General features: G+C 26.4%; 4 protein-coding genes across 4 annotated transcripts; 1 reads left to right on the top strand and 3 right to left on the bottom strand.

Moving 5' to 3' along the window:
- Window positions 1-2783: 2783 nt before the first annotated feature.
- Window positions 2784-4675, bottom strand: OCT59_002332 (uncharacterized protein; the record flags this gene model as incomplete). The annotated part of the gene is made up of 7 exons (XM_025332569.2): window positions 2784-2844; window positions 2922-3154; window positions 3241-3417; window positions 3495-3803; window positions 3880-4106; window positions 4186-4333; window positions 4475-4675. The coding sequence occupies 7 exons, from the start codon at window positions 4673-4675 to the stop codon at window positions 2784-2786; spliced, it is 1356 nt and encodes a 451-aa protein (XP_025170315.2).
- A 1364-nt stretch (window positions 4676-6039) lies between these two features.
- OCT59_002331 (uncharacterized protein) lies at window positions 6040-7740 on the bottom strand (the record flags this gene model as incomplete). Its single annotated transcript, XM_066144431.1, has 3 exons — window positions 6040-6821; window positions 7051-7320; window positions 7437-7740. 3 exons carry the CDS (start codon window positions 7738-7740, stop codon window positions 6040-6042), a joined length of 1356 nt encoding a protein of 451 aa, XP_065995594.1.
- A 2471-nt stretch (window positions 7741-10211) lies between these two features.
- Window positions 10212-11684, top strand: OCT59_002330 (uncharacterized protein; the record flags this gene model as incomplete). Its single annotated transcript, XM_025320876.2, has 1 exon — window positions 10212-11684. The coding sequence occupies one exon, from the start codon at window positions 10212-10214 to the stop codon at window positions 11682-11684; it is 1473 nt and encodes a 490-aa protein (XP_025170313.1).
- Window positions 11685-13415: 1731 nt separating this feature from the next.
- On the bottom strand, window positions 13416-15136 carry OCT59_002329 (uncharacterized protein; the record flags this gene model as incomplete). Its single annotated transcript, XM_066144430.1, has 5 exons — window positions 13416-13616; window positions 13696-13872; window positions 13944-14255; window positions 14337-14572; window positions 14647-15136. 5 exons carry the CDS (start codon window positions 15134-15136, stop codon window positions 13416-13418), a joined length of 1416 nt encoding a protein of 471 aa, XP_065995593.1.
- Window positions 15137-16810: the final 1674 nt, after the last annotated feature.

The following is a 16810-nucleotide window of genomic DNA, read 5'->3' as shown; positions in this document are numbered from 1 at the left end:
ACGTTATACTCCAGTCGTGTCTATATTTTAAAAATAAAAATAAAAATAAAAATAAAAATCTACATATACTATTCTATGTAGTTTTAAGTACCCAACGTGGATTTCATGTGAATATGATTTTATGTGTAAAATAGATTTATGTAAAGTTATACAAATTTTTTATTTTAAATTCAAATAAAATTATATGTACAGTATCTTTTATATAAGTATTATATTTAATATTAAAATTGCAAATTTATCGTTGTCTACTTTGAAATATTATACAATTATATTGTTCTATAGCTATTAAATTTTACAATCATCTAATAATATTGAAATAAAATCATCATCATTATTACATTCATTATCCTATAAAAAAAATATCACGTTTATAAAAAAAATTATATATAATAATTAATATTGAATTTATATTATACTTACTGCATGTTGATTTAATTTTGAAATAATATAATCTTCGTCCATTTCAGTCTTTGGTGTTCAGGATCTAACATATTTTGAACACATGCTTTAATTACAAAAGTATTATTCTTAGTTGCGTTTTTATCAAACACAAATTTTGTAGCAATTTGAAAAAGTAGCGAGTGACTGGCGACTCATCATCTTCATCAATAGAAGTTTCTGATTTCAACCACCACCGGACTTTGTCACTTGATTTCCAAATAGTGAGATCTAAGACACTAAAAGTATGTGAAATGTAAATCTTGTGACAAGAGAGTGATCGACATTCCAACAGAATAATCATGACATCATTGGTACTGATATCTTTTTCCGATAACGAATAATGTTATAGAGAATTTGAGTATTTTGTAGAGATTTTGACATTAGATTAGAGGTAGATATTTTAGGAGGTATAAAAGAAATATGATAATGACACAATGAACGGAAAGAGGTTGATGGCAATAATAAAAATAAAGAGACTATATAGATAAAGTAGGAGGGATAGTTGGAGCGAATCGTATAATCACGTGCTTAAAATGAGTATGTTTTTAAAAATAAAGATCTAAAAAGTGCACAGATATACGATTAAAATATACAAATACATAGTACATACATAAATTTAAAAATTATAGAAAAATATTTGAAATAAATTCATTATACGATTCTGCAGTGAAAGAAAGTAACGAAGAAAAAAAGATGAGAAGATGTATGGGTTCAGAATTATAAGAAGTTGCAGAAGTAGAAGATGATGTTGAATTAAATATAAAAAATTGACAAAGAATTTAAAAATGAAGATAATGAAAGTTGGGACTATTCTAGGTTAAGTGATTTAGGAAGGAAAAATTCACATAAAAGGTTTAATCAAAAACCACCACAGTTTAAAGCAAGATGGTCCTACTGCACCACAAATGAGCAATGACCGCGGTCCAGTCCTACAAAGACCGGGACCGGCTTAGACCAGACCGAGTAGGACTGAGTAGGACCATTACCCGATTTTGAAAAAATGATCACTTATCTGCATAGTAACAAATGACCCGCATCAACTGCTACTCCTCGACGAACTCGCTGCATTACGGTCATTGTCCATAGTATGTATTTTCCACGAAATTTTAGGTCCGTACTATATTGATAAAATTTTTTATATATTGTGTTAGTAGTTTTACACATACTGTATATGAAAATTAAATAAAATATATTTATATGAAAATTTTATATAAATACTATCCATATAATATTTATTTAACTGTAAATTACATATAAATTTATATTTAACTAACATGCAATTTTATATTAATACTCGTATAAAATTTACTTAACTATAAATTATTCATAAATTTATATCTAAATAATTCTATATTTATGCTAATTTTATGCAGAATATCTATAATATTTCTACAATTATATAAAATATTTATATAATAAATTTACATTGGATATATATAGTATTATAGATATTACATAGACTCTACAAAAAATATAACTCCTGATGGTGGGAAAAAAAATTGTGATTGCGTATTTTGAATCGCAGAAAGACCTCCATTCGTTTATGGAAGCCAAGCATATTTGGAAGCCAACCTCACAAACCCCATTCAAGAAACAATCGCACACGTCTAAACAAGACAAAAAGCAAAACTCGAAATCCAGCAAGTGGAAAAAGGCGGATTCTAAGCAATCTACCTCTTTCGACTAAGTCACGTGATAACTCCAAGAAGCATTAGAAAATGAACAATACGCGTTCCTTGCTGGAATTAATCCTGAATCTCCTTTCTTAGATTTTGAGGAAAATACTTCTAGAGATCAGCAGGCGCTCCGTCATCATTCCGAAACAAATTTTGACCTCCTTCTGTTTCTTCTTTTGTAGAAACCACAGTTGGTGTGCTGGTGAACTTAAAGGTGGTGGTTAGGTGTTTGTGGGTAGTTGTAAGTTCAGTTCTTCGGGTTTTTTTTAGCTTTAATTTTTTTTCACTCTTTCCCATTATTTTTCTCATACTCTTTTTCCCCAGTGCGTTATTTATTTCGTTTTTCCTATCCTAGCTTGGTCGGAGTCCTGGATAGTCTTCCAAAATTAGTAAGGGGCCACTTAAGTGATTTTTGTCATTATTTTGGGGCGAGGTTTTTATAGTGTCTTGCACTTTTTCTTAATTATAATAGCGATTCCTTCATTGTAATTCTCCTTAATATAAAATGAAATAAAATAAAATAAAATTTATTTAAACTGATCCCCAATTCATATACTGTGATTTTATGATAGATAATTCAGTATGCGAATATTTTAATAACTTACAAAGTAAAAAAAAATAAAACATAAAAAAAAAAATATATAAACAAATAAATAAAAAAATAAATCAATAAAGAATATAAGCGAGAACACTGATAATACCGATGGATATAAGAAGTTTTGGTGTCCTAAAAAAGAAATTTTCAAGTAAATTAACATATTTTTATTATATTATAAATTTAAATTTAATTATTGATTTACTTACAATATATGTGAGGTAGTAGAATTGAATTCATTTCGTGTGACACTTGGTACAATACCAATTTCTTCCCAATCAAGAACCTTTTTATGATGTTCTTTTAAAGGATTAAATTCTCCCTTAATACTTATATAATTATAAGAGGAAGGAGGAAGTGGCTCGTTAGGAGAATTTATCACTCTATCTATGAATTCAGATGTACGTTCATACGACTTTGTAGTGCTAAAATGTTCCATCATCTAGGATATATTAATAAAAGAATTAATTTTAATAAAAATAATTGCACAAAAGTACATTTTTCTATTTTAAAATAAATGCTCTTTACTTGGAATACGTGAGGCATTTCTTCATATATTTCGAGTGTAGTATTTGTCGGAGTTTGGAATGGAGATTTTTCAAATTTACCAGCATTATAAGATGGACCCTTATATTTAGTTGGTTCAGCAGATCTATGGGCGAGATAAATTATTTCATCTCGTATTCTTTCTTCATCTCCTGTAACCTGTATTATTTAAATATATTTTTTTACTTAGTGCAAAGTTATCTAAGAGAGAATTAATAAGAAATACCTTTTCTCACCAATAATAAAGGAGGCAAATTTCCTAAGCTTTCAGCTAACATTGGACTAACATATGGAATTGCTAGACCTTCATTAGGTGCATAGAATTGCAATACTCCATCAGGTCTATCAAAAGAATCATGCCAAATTTTGGGGCCAAGATTTTGTTTCTTAATCTTTTCTGTGAGGGCAGCAGTTTTTTCTTTATATTCACTAAGAACTTGAGATTTTGCTTGAATAATATTACTTCCTTTGAATTTTGGCATAAAATCAGCACATTCGTCATCTAGATTTGAAGGAGTACTATGTGTAAGGTCAACCCACGGGCCCTGTAACGTGATACAATATAATCATGTAAATTGGTTAGTAATTCAACACAATAAAAAAAATCAATCCCTTATTTACCCAACAGCTGATACCAGCGCATGATGGCAAACCAGCATCACGTATAGCAAGACCAAGAGCCAAACTTAAACCGCCTCCAGCACTAATACCAGCAAATACAATATTTTTTGGATTTAAAGGTTCTAATCCCGTATCTTTTGGAGGATTTAAGAGGTACAAATAAGCAGCAAATGCATCGTGTAATGCGGCAGGGAATGGATTTTGAGGTGCAAGCCGATAACTGATTGCTATAAAATAAAATTTTAGTTAGGTATAAATAAAATAAAAATTTATTAAATATTTCATTCTTTTAAGATTTTGATTTACCTAAAACTCTTGCATTTGTCCATTTTGCTAAAGAACAAGTAAAATTACGACTAGAATCTTTATTACGCAAATAATAAGCTCCACCATGAAAGTACAAAATAGTTTTCCTAATTTCTCTTTTTTCCCATCCATCATTGGGAACGTGAACCTATTCGGCGTTAATTCCATCATCTTTCAAATTTTTCCATTCAGGATCTAAGACATGTTCGTAAGGTTTCAAAATTTCATTAAGATGAACTTGAGCTTCATGTCAATATTTATTATTTATTTTGAATTCATTTATCATCACACCAGCTGGTGTAGGATCAGGTCGAAAACTAGCACTTTGTTTTTGCTCAATTGTCATAGTAGTATTTTCGAACATTGATTTTATCATTGCCCAAATTTGATAAAATTTTAAATCCCATGAAGGTTTAGGTGGTCCGATAAGATAATATTTTATTATTAAAGAAATGTTAAACAATAGTGTATTATTTAAAAATTCGAACATTTTTAAGAGTAAAACTATAATGTGAAAGTTTCAGTACAAATAATGTTTCTATTTATATGAGATCGGATCCATTTAATAATTAGACTCCTTGACTCATTGACAATGACCTTTCCATCAAGTTCCATGGTGATCATTCCATATCGGTGTTAAGCATGTGACAAATAATAGGGATTTTCACGAGCCTGGACCATGGTCTGGATGCTCAAATTGATTGGATGAAGATTGGTTTGTGTAACATTTGCCTTAGAAAAAATTTCGTGAAGTTATTTTTTAAAAAGGGAGTGAAGAAAACAAAATTCAACTCAAAGTAATTTTTTTGAGCGAAACAACTAACGATTTGTCTGGCGAGCAAACTTTATGTTTGAATATTTGTATTTTATACACAAATAGCAATATATACTATAACTTTATTTATATTTTAATAATATTTTAAAAAAAGTTTACGTTTTATTGTTACAAAACTCATAATTCATAAATAAATATAATTAAATAATTATTAAAATATTTCTATCTTTCGGAGTCAATTCTAAGAGTGTTCCAATGTAAAAATTGTCAACAGAGTTAATATAGTTGTGAAAATGCCATAGCTTCGTGATAAAAAATAGCAATATTAGCAATATTTATTATTCAACTATGATATAACCAAAAATAATATTTTTTAATAAAAATAAAAAGTGAAATATGAAAACATGAGTATTACGAGTATTACGGAAGAGAGAAGGAAAAATACATGCGGTAATCTGAAAAATAATCCACGATACTAATCAAAATAGGTTGTCCAATCAAATTTGATCGGTCAAGGATAAGCAACTGGACCGGTGGATCAGGTTAAGGATGGCCGATTTTCACCATTTACCAAGTATCACCATCACTTTTCCGCTCCACGTGACTTTGCTGGCATATATATTTGTATTACCTGTAAAATTTAACTAAAATTTAACAAATTTAACAAGAAGGAATATCAATTTAAATTTTTTTCTCTGTTTTATTGTAACATGATCAGATAAAAAATTATTCCTATTCTTTCTCTAAAAAAATGTTAACTATTACAAAATATTTATTACAGTGACATTTAATAGGAGCTGACTTACCTACTAATATTTAAAATATTTTTTATTGCATATAAAAAAAATTTATTATTTTTTTTTTGTACCATATCATAAGAAAAAAAATATAATATTTTGTAACTGTGTGATCGTATTTTTTAATCACTACTTATAATAACTCAAATAACTATAACAGCTATTTTAGAGACAATGGACTTCAAAGTTATTTAAAGATTTAGTGAACAGAGATACTTTCTAATTTCAAAAATCAAAAGTCATCATGTAAATTATATATATAAAGTTAAAAAATATTTTGTTTCACCCAACTAATTGTTCACAAATAGCTTTAATATCATATTTTTGAACTTTAATATTATATAATTCAAATTCTTTTACTTCATCTTCCAAAGAAACCAAGTCTTTATTAACAAAGTTACAAAAATCATTAAAGTGAGTGTACAAGTCATTAAAAGAAAGCGAACCTTGATAAAAAATAAATTCATTATTATCAAATAATATGGCTAAATATTTAACCCTTTTCTTTTTCATAATGTATTTTTTTATATAAGGCAAACTATCTAAGTATTTCCGTTGAACTTTAGTTCTAATAAATAACCTTTTGATAAAAGTATCTTGAGAATTTTCTAAAAATTTTTTCAAATCACTTGATTTAATATTATCTAATTTTAAAAATTCTAATTTAGTAGGAAGAATTTGTCCTAAATTTTCTGATTTGTAGTCATCACCATAATAATCAAAACTTATATTAAGATAATTAAGATTTTGTTTTTTAATATTTTCAATTAGGTTAAGTGCTAGATTAAAATTAATATCTTTTAATGAAAAATATTTAATTTTTGTACAATATTCTATAATTGATTTGAATAATTTTTGTTTTGATTCATCACTGAAATTATATTTTCCAAATTCAAAATTTTCTAAATCACTACCAAATTTTTGTAATAACAATTGTAATGATTCAACTTGAAAAGGATGATGGCTTAGGATCAAAGATTTTAATTTGAATGGCCTAATAACATTAATAATTTGTTGGACAAAATCAGAATTTAAAGCACTACAATAAATAATATGAATAGTTTCTAAAATATTCAATTGATTGAATATTTCTTGAATATTAATAATTATTTTCTTAAAATCAATTTTATAGAATGTAATTATTTTCAAAGTATTTGAAATACTGGAATTTTTTAATGATGAAAATAAATTGTATAATACAAAGTCATCACATTCAAATGAAATTTTTTCGAGATTCTGTTGTGTATTAAAGGTTTATTTGTGTTAAACATTTTTCAAATAAGGTGTAATTACTCTCTTTAAATTCATAACCAATATAAAATGATGAGATTGAATTACAATTAAAACATAAAAATTTTAGTAAAGAAAAGATATTTGTATTAAGATCTATAACATCTATAGAAAACATTAAATTTCTAATATTGCAATTAAAATTTGGATTTTGTAAAATTAATTCCATAATATCTTTAAGACAATTACAATCATTGGATGTACATACTTCAACTTCAAAAGAATGTAAATTTCCTTCATTTTCAATAAACATTTTAAATAGTAATCTATAAACTAATATTGAGAGATCCAATTATTATTCATTAAAGCTGAGCGCCATTTTTCAATAGAACAAACAACTTTATGTGTATTTAAACATTTAATAAAACTAGTATAATTGAATAATGTACTCGAGCAATTTGATATTGATTCTATATTCGCTAATTTTTGTTTTACATATTCATTAAATTTTGTTTTATCATCCTCATTTAAATTACATAAGTAAATGTCAATAAATTGAAAATTTTGTGCATAAATTGAAAATGGATCTTCCCATAACAATGGAATTGCTAAGCGACACCATAATTTGTTGACTAAAACACATGAATACAATGTTGATAAATCATTCCTAAAATATTGTATAATTTCACATAATAACTCAGGTAAATTTCCTAATTCAGATGAATTTCCTGAAAATAATTTTGAGTATGTCATGTTTGTGAAGAAAAAATGAGGAAGTGTTGCAAGTGTTTATTTTAAAGGGAAAGTTTGTTATATTCCAAGGGAAAGTTTTTTTGCATAAAATTTTGTTGACTATTTATAGTCTAACATTCATTTTTCTCAAATGACTTGAAATGACAAATGATTCAAATGGTCATTCCACTTCTCAAATGACAAATGATGGGTCATTTTATACATTACGCACTTTACTTTGATTAAAACCATGTGAAATCAAATGACTGAAATGATTGGCAAGTCCCAAATGACAAGTCCGAACACTGGTTTCATCGATTATTACCATTAATACATCTCTAATCATGATACATCGATTATTATCATAATACATCTCTAATCATAATACATTGATTATTATCATAATACATCTCTAAACTTTCGCCAATATTCCTTACACCTCACTTCCGGATGTTACCATAATTTTTGGTTAAAAATTACGTTCCATTCTCTATTCTGCTTTTTCCTTGCTGGTCAAAAGAGTAAAGTGGAAAGGAAAAGAGAGAAGGGAGGAGTGGAAGTATGTGGAAGAGAGAGAAGAATGGAAAAAAAAGTGAGAAGCAAGAGATGAGAGATCTCTTCTGCTTTTATTCCTACAGCAAATTTTTTCGTGCTTCTACCACTACTCCTGTATTTAAAAGTGATGAAGATGAAAGTAGAACAAGGTAAGAGACTGTTCCTTACTGATAACACACGGTCATGTGTATGTAATTACTTTTGATGTGTTTTATTAGAAAGTGAGTATGTCTAAAAATTTAATGGTCATAAATATTTATAAAAAGTAGTTTTTATTGGATCAGATTATTTAATGAATTTATATATTTTTTATAGTTTTTTAAAATATTTTTAAATTAACTTACTTATTTTAAAGTACCCGGTCTTACTGCGCCTTATAAGCATTACTGTGAATAAGTGAAAAAATCGATACGATAAATTTTTATTACAAAAGTTTTTCAGTGATAATAGACTTTATAAAATATTCTTTGTAATAGTTCGATTATGATATTTTATTTGACTTTTTCCTTATTTCATATGAAAGTTTATTAAAATATTTTAAAAAATAAGAAGACGCACAATAAACCAAATTAAGAGCAAAGCTCAAGCTGATATTAAGATACGTGATCGTTGCCAAAATCTACTTCCAATGCATTTTGCTATCAGTCGGCTAATTTTACTCTAGTCCAAACGTTCTTAATAATACACGCTAAATTATTATATAATTACGCAAGCGCTTGAGCTAACGAGTAGTTTTAGCTTAACTTTCAACTTCTTATTTACTACGTTTGCCCAATAAGTTTAATATTATTATTTATAATTTTCTTTCTTATTCGGTATAATAAGATAGTGTATTAGTAAAGAATAACATAATACGTCTAATTAGGTCATTACCGGTCATTACCTCTTGCTTCAGCTTCTTCATAATAAAAAAATTTTATTCCTTCGATAGATTTAAATGAACATCTTATTAGAAGGATTATAATATCATAATCAAAAAAATAATTCATATTTTACTAATTAAATTAATTAAATGTCCTCATCACTTTCTCTTCTCTTCAATATTCTCTTCATCAACTTTAGTACTTCATTATCTTTGGATTCTTTACCTTTCAGCGCAAATAAAATTTGACGATATTAATTATAATATTTTTATTTAAGTTATAATGTTATTTTTAACCACAATCACTATTAACATTATAATTGGATAAATTTCACAATTTCGCAATTACTTTTCATAATTTTACTTATTCGTGTAGCGTTAATTTCGTTGTGTAACCTGTCGACATGTGTTTGAATAACTACAGACTCTTTTTTTACGATAATATAATAAACGTAAGCGTTATAAATCGTTGGATTACGTCTATGAAATTCCCCCAAAAAAAAAAATTATTTAAAACTTCAGGACCAGCAAAAGAACCTTATTTCAATCTATTAATAGCATCTAAGTATAAAAAAGATTTTTAATATACTGAACCTTTCTGGAAAAAAGTTACTATAATTAACACCTAGTAAATTAAATATATTATTATTGTGATGTATTAACGCACGTTAATAATATAAAGTAAATATTATGAGAACTTTGATATATAAATAAAAAAAAAGAAAACTAGCTACCCTATTAAGATATCTAGACGGAATGTATCGATTTCTATGTATTTTATATGAATATTCTAAAAATGATTAATATATTTAATAATAACAGTAAACAGGAGGATAATTTAAAGATGTAAATTATTCAATTATTGTTAATATTTATATACAAATAAAAACATTTACCATAGAAAATCTTAAAATAATAAATCATCATATGTCTTCGGGTAAAAAAAAAAATGATCGACCATTACCACGCCATTACAACATAAAACGGCGCCTTGTACAACTTTCACAAACAAAAAAATTTTTGTTCACTCGAACAAAAAAAAAATTTTTTTATAACCATAATAATAATAAATAAAATGTCGAAATTATATAGAGATATTCTTTATCTGATAATCGAAGAATTACAATATGACAGAAAGTCTCTTGTTTCATGTCTTACTATTAATAAAATTTGGTGTGAAATAATTATTCCAATTTTATGGAAAAATCCTTGGGAAGATTTAACTTTTGATAAAGAAAAATTATTATTAAACACAATTATTTCACATTTATCAGATGAAGAAAGAAATAATTTAAGTCAATACTCTACAATTTCATATAAGAAACCTTTGTTTAATTATATTAGTTTTTGCAAACATTTAAATTTAGAAATAATCGAAAATATAATTTTAAGTCATGGTCAAGGTCAATATAATGAAATTAAAAATTATATACTTAATCTTTTTATTAATAAAAATGCAGAATATACTCACCTTTATATGACTAACTATTACTATGAATATCATCTTATCCCTGAAGCTGAACAGTGTTTTTCAAAAATTAAATTCCTTAGATGTGATTCTAGAGTAAAGGATAATAGTTTAGCTATATTAACAAAAATGTGTAAATCGATTGAAGATTTGGAACTTATTATTTACAAGTATGAAAATAATTTTGGAATTCCTAAGTTAATTGAAAATCAAGAAAATTTAATTAATGTTAGTTTTTTACATAAGTATTCTCCTTATGATGGATTATTTCGTGCATTTCTAGAAAATTCGTTGATCAAACATGCAAATACTATACAATATTTTAATATATGTGGTCAACTTGAAACACAAATTCTTACATCCTTTGTAAATTTAAAAGATTTGGTATTAATGGGTGATTGGGAAAGATGGATATATATAGAAAATTTATCTTTACCTTCCTTACAAAGTTTATATACTAGGGACATTAATACTGAGAGTTTAAAAGGTTTAATCGAAAATTCCGGTGGGAAACTTAATGAATTAAATATTTCTTATTCAGTTATTTTTCCTGATGCTATTAGTACTAAAGAAATTATTCAAGTTATTTGTCAGAATTGTCCTAACCTTACTCATCTTGAATTTTATTATAAAAATTGTAATGTTTTAGATTTAGAGAAATTATTGATTAAATGTCAATATTTAAAAATATTAGGAATTTATTATATTGTTGAAGATGAATTTATGAATTGGGATAATTTATTCAACATTTTAGTTACATCATCACCACTTAGTTTACACAAACTTAAAATTATCTATCCTGTTAATCAACCTGAATTGAAATCTTTAAAATTATTTTTTGATAATTGGGAAGGTAGAAAACCTATTTCATTAATCATTAGTATAAAAGGGGATTTTATTCGAAAAAAACAACTAAATGATTTAATAGGAAATTATAAATCAAAAGGTGTAGTAAAAGATTTTATTCATTATTCTTATGAATATGATGATTTAATAGAAAGTAAGGCAAAAGAGATAGTTAAAGATCTTAAAACTAAAGCAGCTAACATTTTTTATGGATTTAAAAATTTATTCAATTAATTAAATTCTTATGTTATTTGATTTTCTTTTTTTTTTATTAATAAAACATATAATATTGTTAACATGTACTATTACTAATATGTATAGAAAATTATTTATAATATATCGCGCAATTGGAGTTGGGATCAGATATAAAATGGAAATATTAAAAAATGTAAGGAAGATTGGTAGATGCAAATGTAGAAATATAAATAATATCGGGTATTAAAATTCTCCAAATGAATCACAAGCTTGTACTCAAGTCATATTTACTGTATATATAAATATAAAGAAAGTCAACTCGAGTAAAACAAGAGTTTTTTGATTCAATATTCGATCAAAATTCTGCAAATCAAAGTTAAGAATTCTGAATTAAAACACTTGTATTAAATGTATCGTCTTTCTTATTAGCGTGCGCCAAAAAATTGTTCATAATTAAGCCGGAATTAGCATAGAATTGGCCAGGATTACAATCGGTTTTTTTTTTGGTAAAAACTTTCTCGGTTTTTTTCCAAACCGCAAAAACTCTACAGTTTTCTTTAACAAACCCACAAACAAACCTCGCTATACAACTAGATTAAAGTCAACCGGGGATGGGTAGTTGAAATTTGAGAACGTCGCTTACAGACGCTCATACTAATTATAGTTCCACTCAGTTTTGTTTTTACGCACCTCTATATACTTAAAATACAATAAAACCGTCTATTAAATTTTCTTATTTTATTCGAATTTTCTTTATATAAAGCATAAGATATGAAAAAAAAATACACATACGTAAACTCAATATTCACTTTCACCACCACAACGTATTTGCTATTTATTGTCCTGATATAGTCGTGTTTGATCATGAATTTAAATCAGGAAATTCCCCAGATTAATGATCATTTATATATTTTTCCTAAACAGAGGTGTAAAGTTCAATCAGCCAGGCTTGAAGATTTTTAAAGTTGTCATTACAATTTAATATGAATTTTTGTTTTACTCATAGCGAATTTACCCAGAAGGCAGGTTCAATTTGCCCATTAATTTTCTTATTACATTTCCAATAAGACGTTAAAAGAGTTGTTATTTCTTATCCATAGGTTAAATAACGAAATATAAAAGTTAAACTATAGCAGCTCTGCTGTAAGTGATTAATTTTATGAACTTTTTTTTTAAAAAATATATTTTAAATTATTATGCAAAATCGCACTATTACTCTACCTGAAACTTATTAGTGAACAACTGAACAACGAATTGCGTGGTTTACCGATGACAGCTGCGGTGGTTCGAAATTAAAAACTTGTCATCATCGTATTTATAAATTACATTTCATCGTTTAGGACGGATTATTATGATTTTTAAATTTCTGATTTACAAAAATATCTTCATTAATTAAATCAGACATTTCTTATTTATAAATCAATTTTTTTTACATATTCAGCTATTCTCAAGTTTGAAACAATTTGTTGAATTTGTCGATGTTTTAATTACATGATCGATTCCCACTTTAAAATGTACAATATATTAAAGATTTTTTAAACGCGTTTTTTTATAGCTGTTTTTTATTTTAAACTTATAAATGAAGAAAATAATTAATCAATCAACTAACAAATAAATAAATAAATCAATAAAGAAAATACTAAATGAAAATATACTCTATCTAAAAGTTTTTGTGTACTAAAAAAAAAAGTTCCTAAGTAAATTAATGATTATATTTTTTTTCTATTCATTATTTACTTACCATCTACATGAAGTAGCATTAAATTCATTTTAATTCATTTCATGTGGTATACCAATTTTTTCCCAATTAAAAACTTTTTTATGACGTTCTTTTAAAGGACTAAATTCTCCTTTTAAATTTATAAAATTATAAGAGGAAGGAAGAAATGGTTCGTTAAAAGTATTTGTTACTCTATCTATGAATTTAGCTATACGATCATATGATATTTTAGTGCAAACATAATCCACAAACTGGAATATATTAATGAAAGAATTAATTCGTAATTTAAAAAAAAAATTTCTTTTTTAAATTTAAAATTAATATACTAACTTGAAAATCGTGAGGCATTTCTTCATATATTTCGAATGTGGTATTTGTCGGAGTTTGGAATGGAGATTTTTCAAATTTACCAGCATTATATGATGGGCCTTTATATTTAGTTGGTTCAGCAGATCTATGAGCAAAATAAATTGCTTCATCTCGTAATCTTTCATCATCTCCTGCAATCTATATTATATAAATAAATTCTTTTTTAGTACAAAAAAATCTAAAAGAGGATCAAGGATATCTTTTCTTACCAATAATAAAGGAGGCAAATTGCCTAAGCTTTCGGCTAACATCGGACTAACATATGGAATCGCTAGACCTTTATTTGTTACATATAATTGTAATCTTCCCTCAGGTCTATCAAAAGAATCATGCCAAATTTTTGGGCCAAGATTTTGGTTTTTAATCTTCGCTACAAAAGCAGCATCTTTTTCCTTATATTCTTTACTAGCTTGAGATTCTAAGAAATGAGCAGCACCACCCCCTTTCAGATTTGGAAGATAATCAGCACATTCATCATCTAATATTGAAGGCGTGCTAGCTGTAAGATCAACCCATGGGCTCTATAATGTGACGCAATATTATCGTGTAAATGATTGACAACTCCACAATATAAAAAAAAAAACTTTTTTTATATTAATTACCAAACCAATAATGCCAGCGCATGATGGTAAACCAGTATCTCGAGCATCACGTATAGCAAGACCGAGAGCTAAACTTAAACCACCTCCAGCACTATCGCCGGCTATTACAATATTTTTTGGATTTAAAGGTTCAAATCCAGCATCTTTGGGAGGATTTAAGAGATATAAATAAGCAGCTAATGCATCATGTAATGCGGCGGGAAATTGATTTTGAGGTGCAAGCCGATAATTAATTACTAAATATAAAATTTTAGTTAGGTAATATATTAAAGATTGATTGAAATTTTCACTTTTTCAAGGTTTAGCATACCTAAAACTTTTGCATTTGCAATTTTAGCAAGAGAACTTGTAATACTATTATAAGTTTCTTTAGTGAAAAAGAAATAACCTCCGCCATGTAAATACAAAATAGTTTTCTTAACTCCTCCTTTTTCCCATCCATCATTAGGGACTTGAACCCATTGGGAAATAATTCCATCATCTTTTAAATTTTTCCATTCAGGATCTAAGACATGTTCGTATGGTTTCAAAATCTTGTCAAGATGAACTTTAGCTTCGTTTCTATATTTATTATCTATCTTAAATTCATTTATCACCACACCAGCTTGTACGGGAGCAGGACGAAAATTAAAGCTAGCTCTTTGCATTTCCTCAATTGTTTTGTAACTTACGAATAATGACGCAAACTTTGCCCAAAATATGTGGCCTCTTAAATTCCATGAAGGTCTAGGTGGTCCATTAAGATAATGTTTTATCGTTATAGAAATTAACAATAGTAACTGTTTTAAAAATTCGACCATTTTTTACAATAATAAAACTACAATGTAAAAAAGATTCAGTTCAAATAATGGTCTATTTATACAAAAATGAATTTATTTTATTTATTTATGAACCAATTTTTTACTTATACCGCACGTGATCCGTGAATCATTCTTACAATCAATTCCTAGCCGATCATCACGATCATCAAAGTATCCTAAGACAAAATTATATCTAATATATTTTTTTTAAGCCGTTTTCGGAACCGATTCAATGTATATGTAATTAAAAAAAGGTAACGCATTTTAATTATTAATTTGTCATTATCGTAGGGTGAAAAAAAAAAACAAATGCTAATTTTTTTCATGTTTTTAAAATATGACGAAATTTTTTAAACTAGACTCATAATTTTTTTCATATTTTTAAAATATGGCGAAATTTTTTAAACTAGACCCATATTGTTAATGCCGCTTCTTTAGAAGCGTTATTATTTTATGAATGAATTTTCAATATAATTACATAACAATAATAATATACGTAGTTTTTACTTAAAACTTTATATTTTTTATTTTATACGGCAAAATCGGTATTTTTGTTAATATTATTATTAATTATTAAATTAAAAATTAATACTTTTTATTATAATTCAATATATATATTTTTTTAATAATAATAATAGTAATAATAAAATAGTTACTATTTAAATATATTAGTTATTATTAATTTTCAATAAAATCATCATAGGTTCAACTGATCATAATGGAATAATCAGCCAGATTGACGAAATTTTTTTAATATTATTAATCATTATTGTTATTTAAAAGGAAAAAATAGCGCAATTGAAATTACTGTTAGCGTGATTTAATCTACCAAACTCATTGCCAAAATAGTATGGTCAATTTTAGAAAACTAAATTACTCTAACTTGAAATAGCAAGATTGGGTGGCAGTGACGTTCATCATTTTTTATTATTAATTAGATACGTTAAAATTAAATTTAATATTTCTATTGTTCAATAATGCTACTTTTTTGGGGATGAGTCAGGTGGCTTGCTGCGAGTTTCTTATTAATTTTCTTTGTTTTATTCTATCCAAATTATATTTAATGATTTTTTTTAGTCAAATGTTACTTTCTTATCTTAGAAAGTTCAAATATATCAGATGTACTGGTATGTGACTAAGACAAAATTTGTGAAATTTTTGTGATTTGGTCAGAATTATGCAAAGTCAGCCGTACTATTCACAAATTCTGGTCAAATTTAATGTCAGCCGGCATTACGATGATTGCAAATTATAAATCAGGCCAAAAATTTAACATTTTTATAGCCTATTCTGTGATTTCCCTGTGACACAAAGAAATAATCCATAGGTTAAATAAAAAAATATATAAGTTAAACTGTTAGCTCTGCTATAGGTGATTAATTTTATTAATTTTTTTTTTTTAAAAAAAAAATATTATATTTAAATTATTACGCAAAATCGCAACTATTAATAACTGAACAGTGAAAAAGAAATAGCATGTTTTACTGATTATAACAGCGGCTCGGATTGAATATACTGCAGCGATTCGAAATTATAAACTTATCATCGTATTTTTAAATCATATTTTATTGTGTTCTATGTTAAGTTGGATGGTTGATTATAATAGTATTTAATTATGATTGAAACATTTTTCTCCCTCCTTAAAATATGTAATATGTTAAATATTTTTAAACG

Source organism: Rhizophagus irregularis, chromosome 10 (assembly GCF_026210795.1).
Source record: "Rhizophagus irregularis chromosome 10, complete sequence".
Classification (NCBI taxonomy): Eukaryota; Fungi; Glomeromycota; class Glomeromycetes; order Glomerales; family Glomeraceae; genus Rhizophagus; species Rhizophagus irregularis.
Note: the sequence above shows the minus strand (reverse complement) of the source record. Positions and strands in the feature narration are given on the sequence as shown.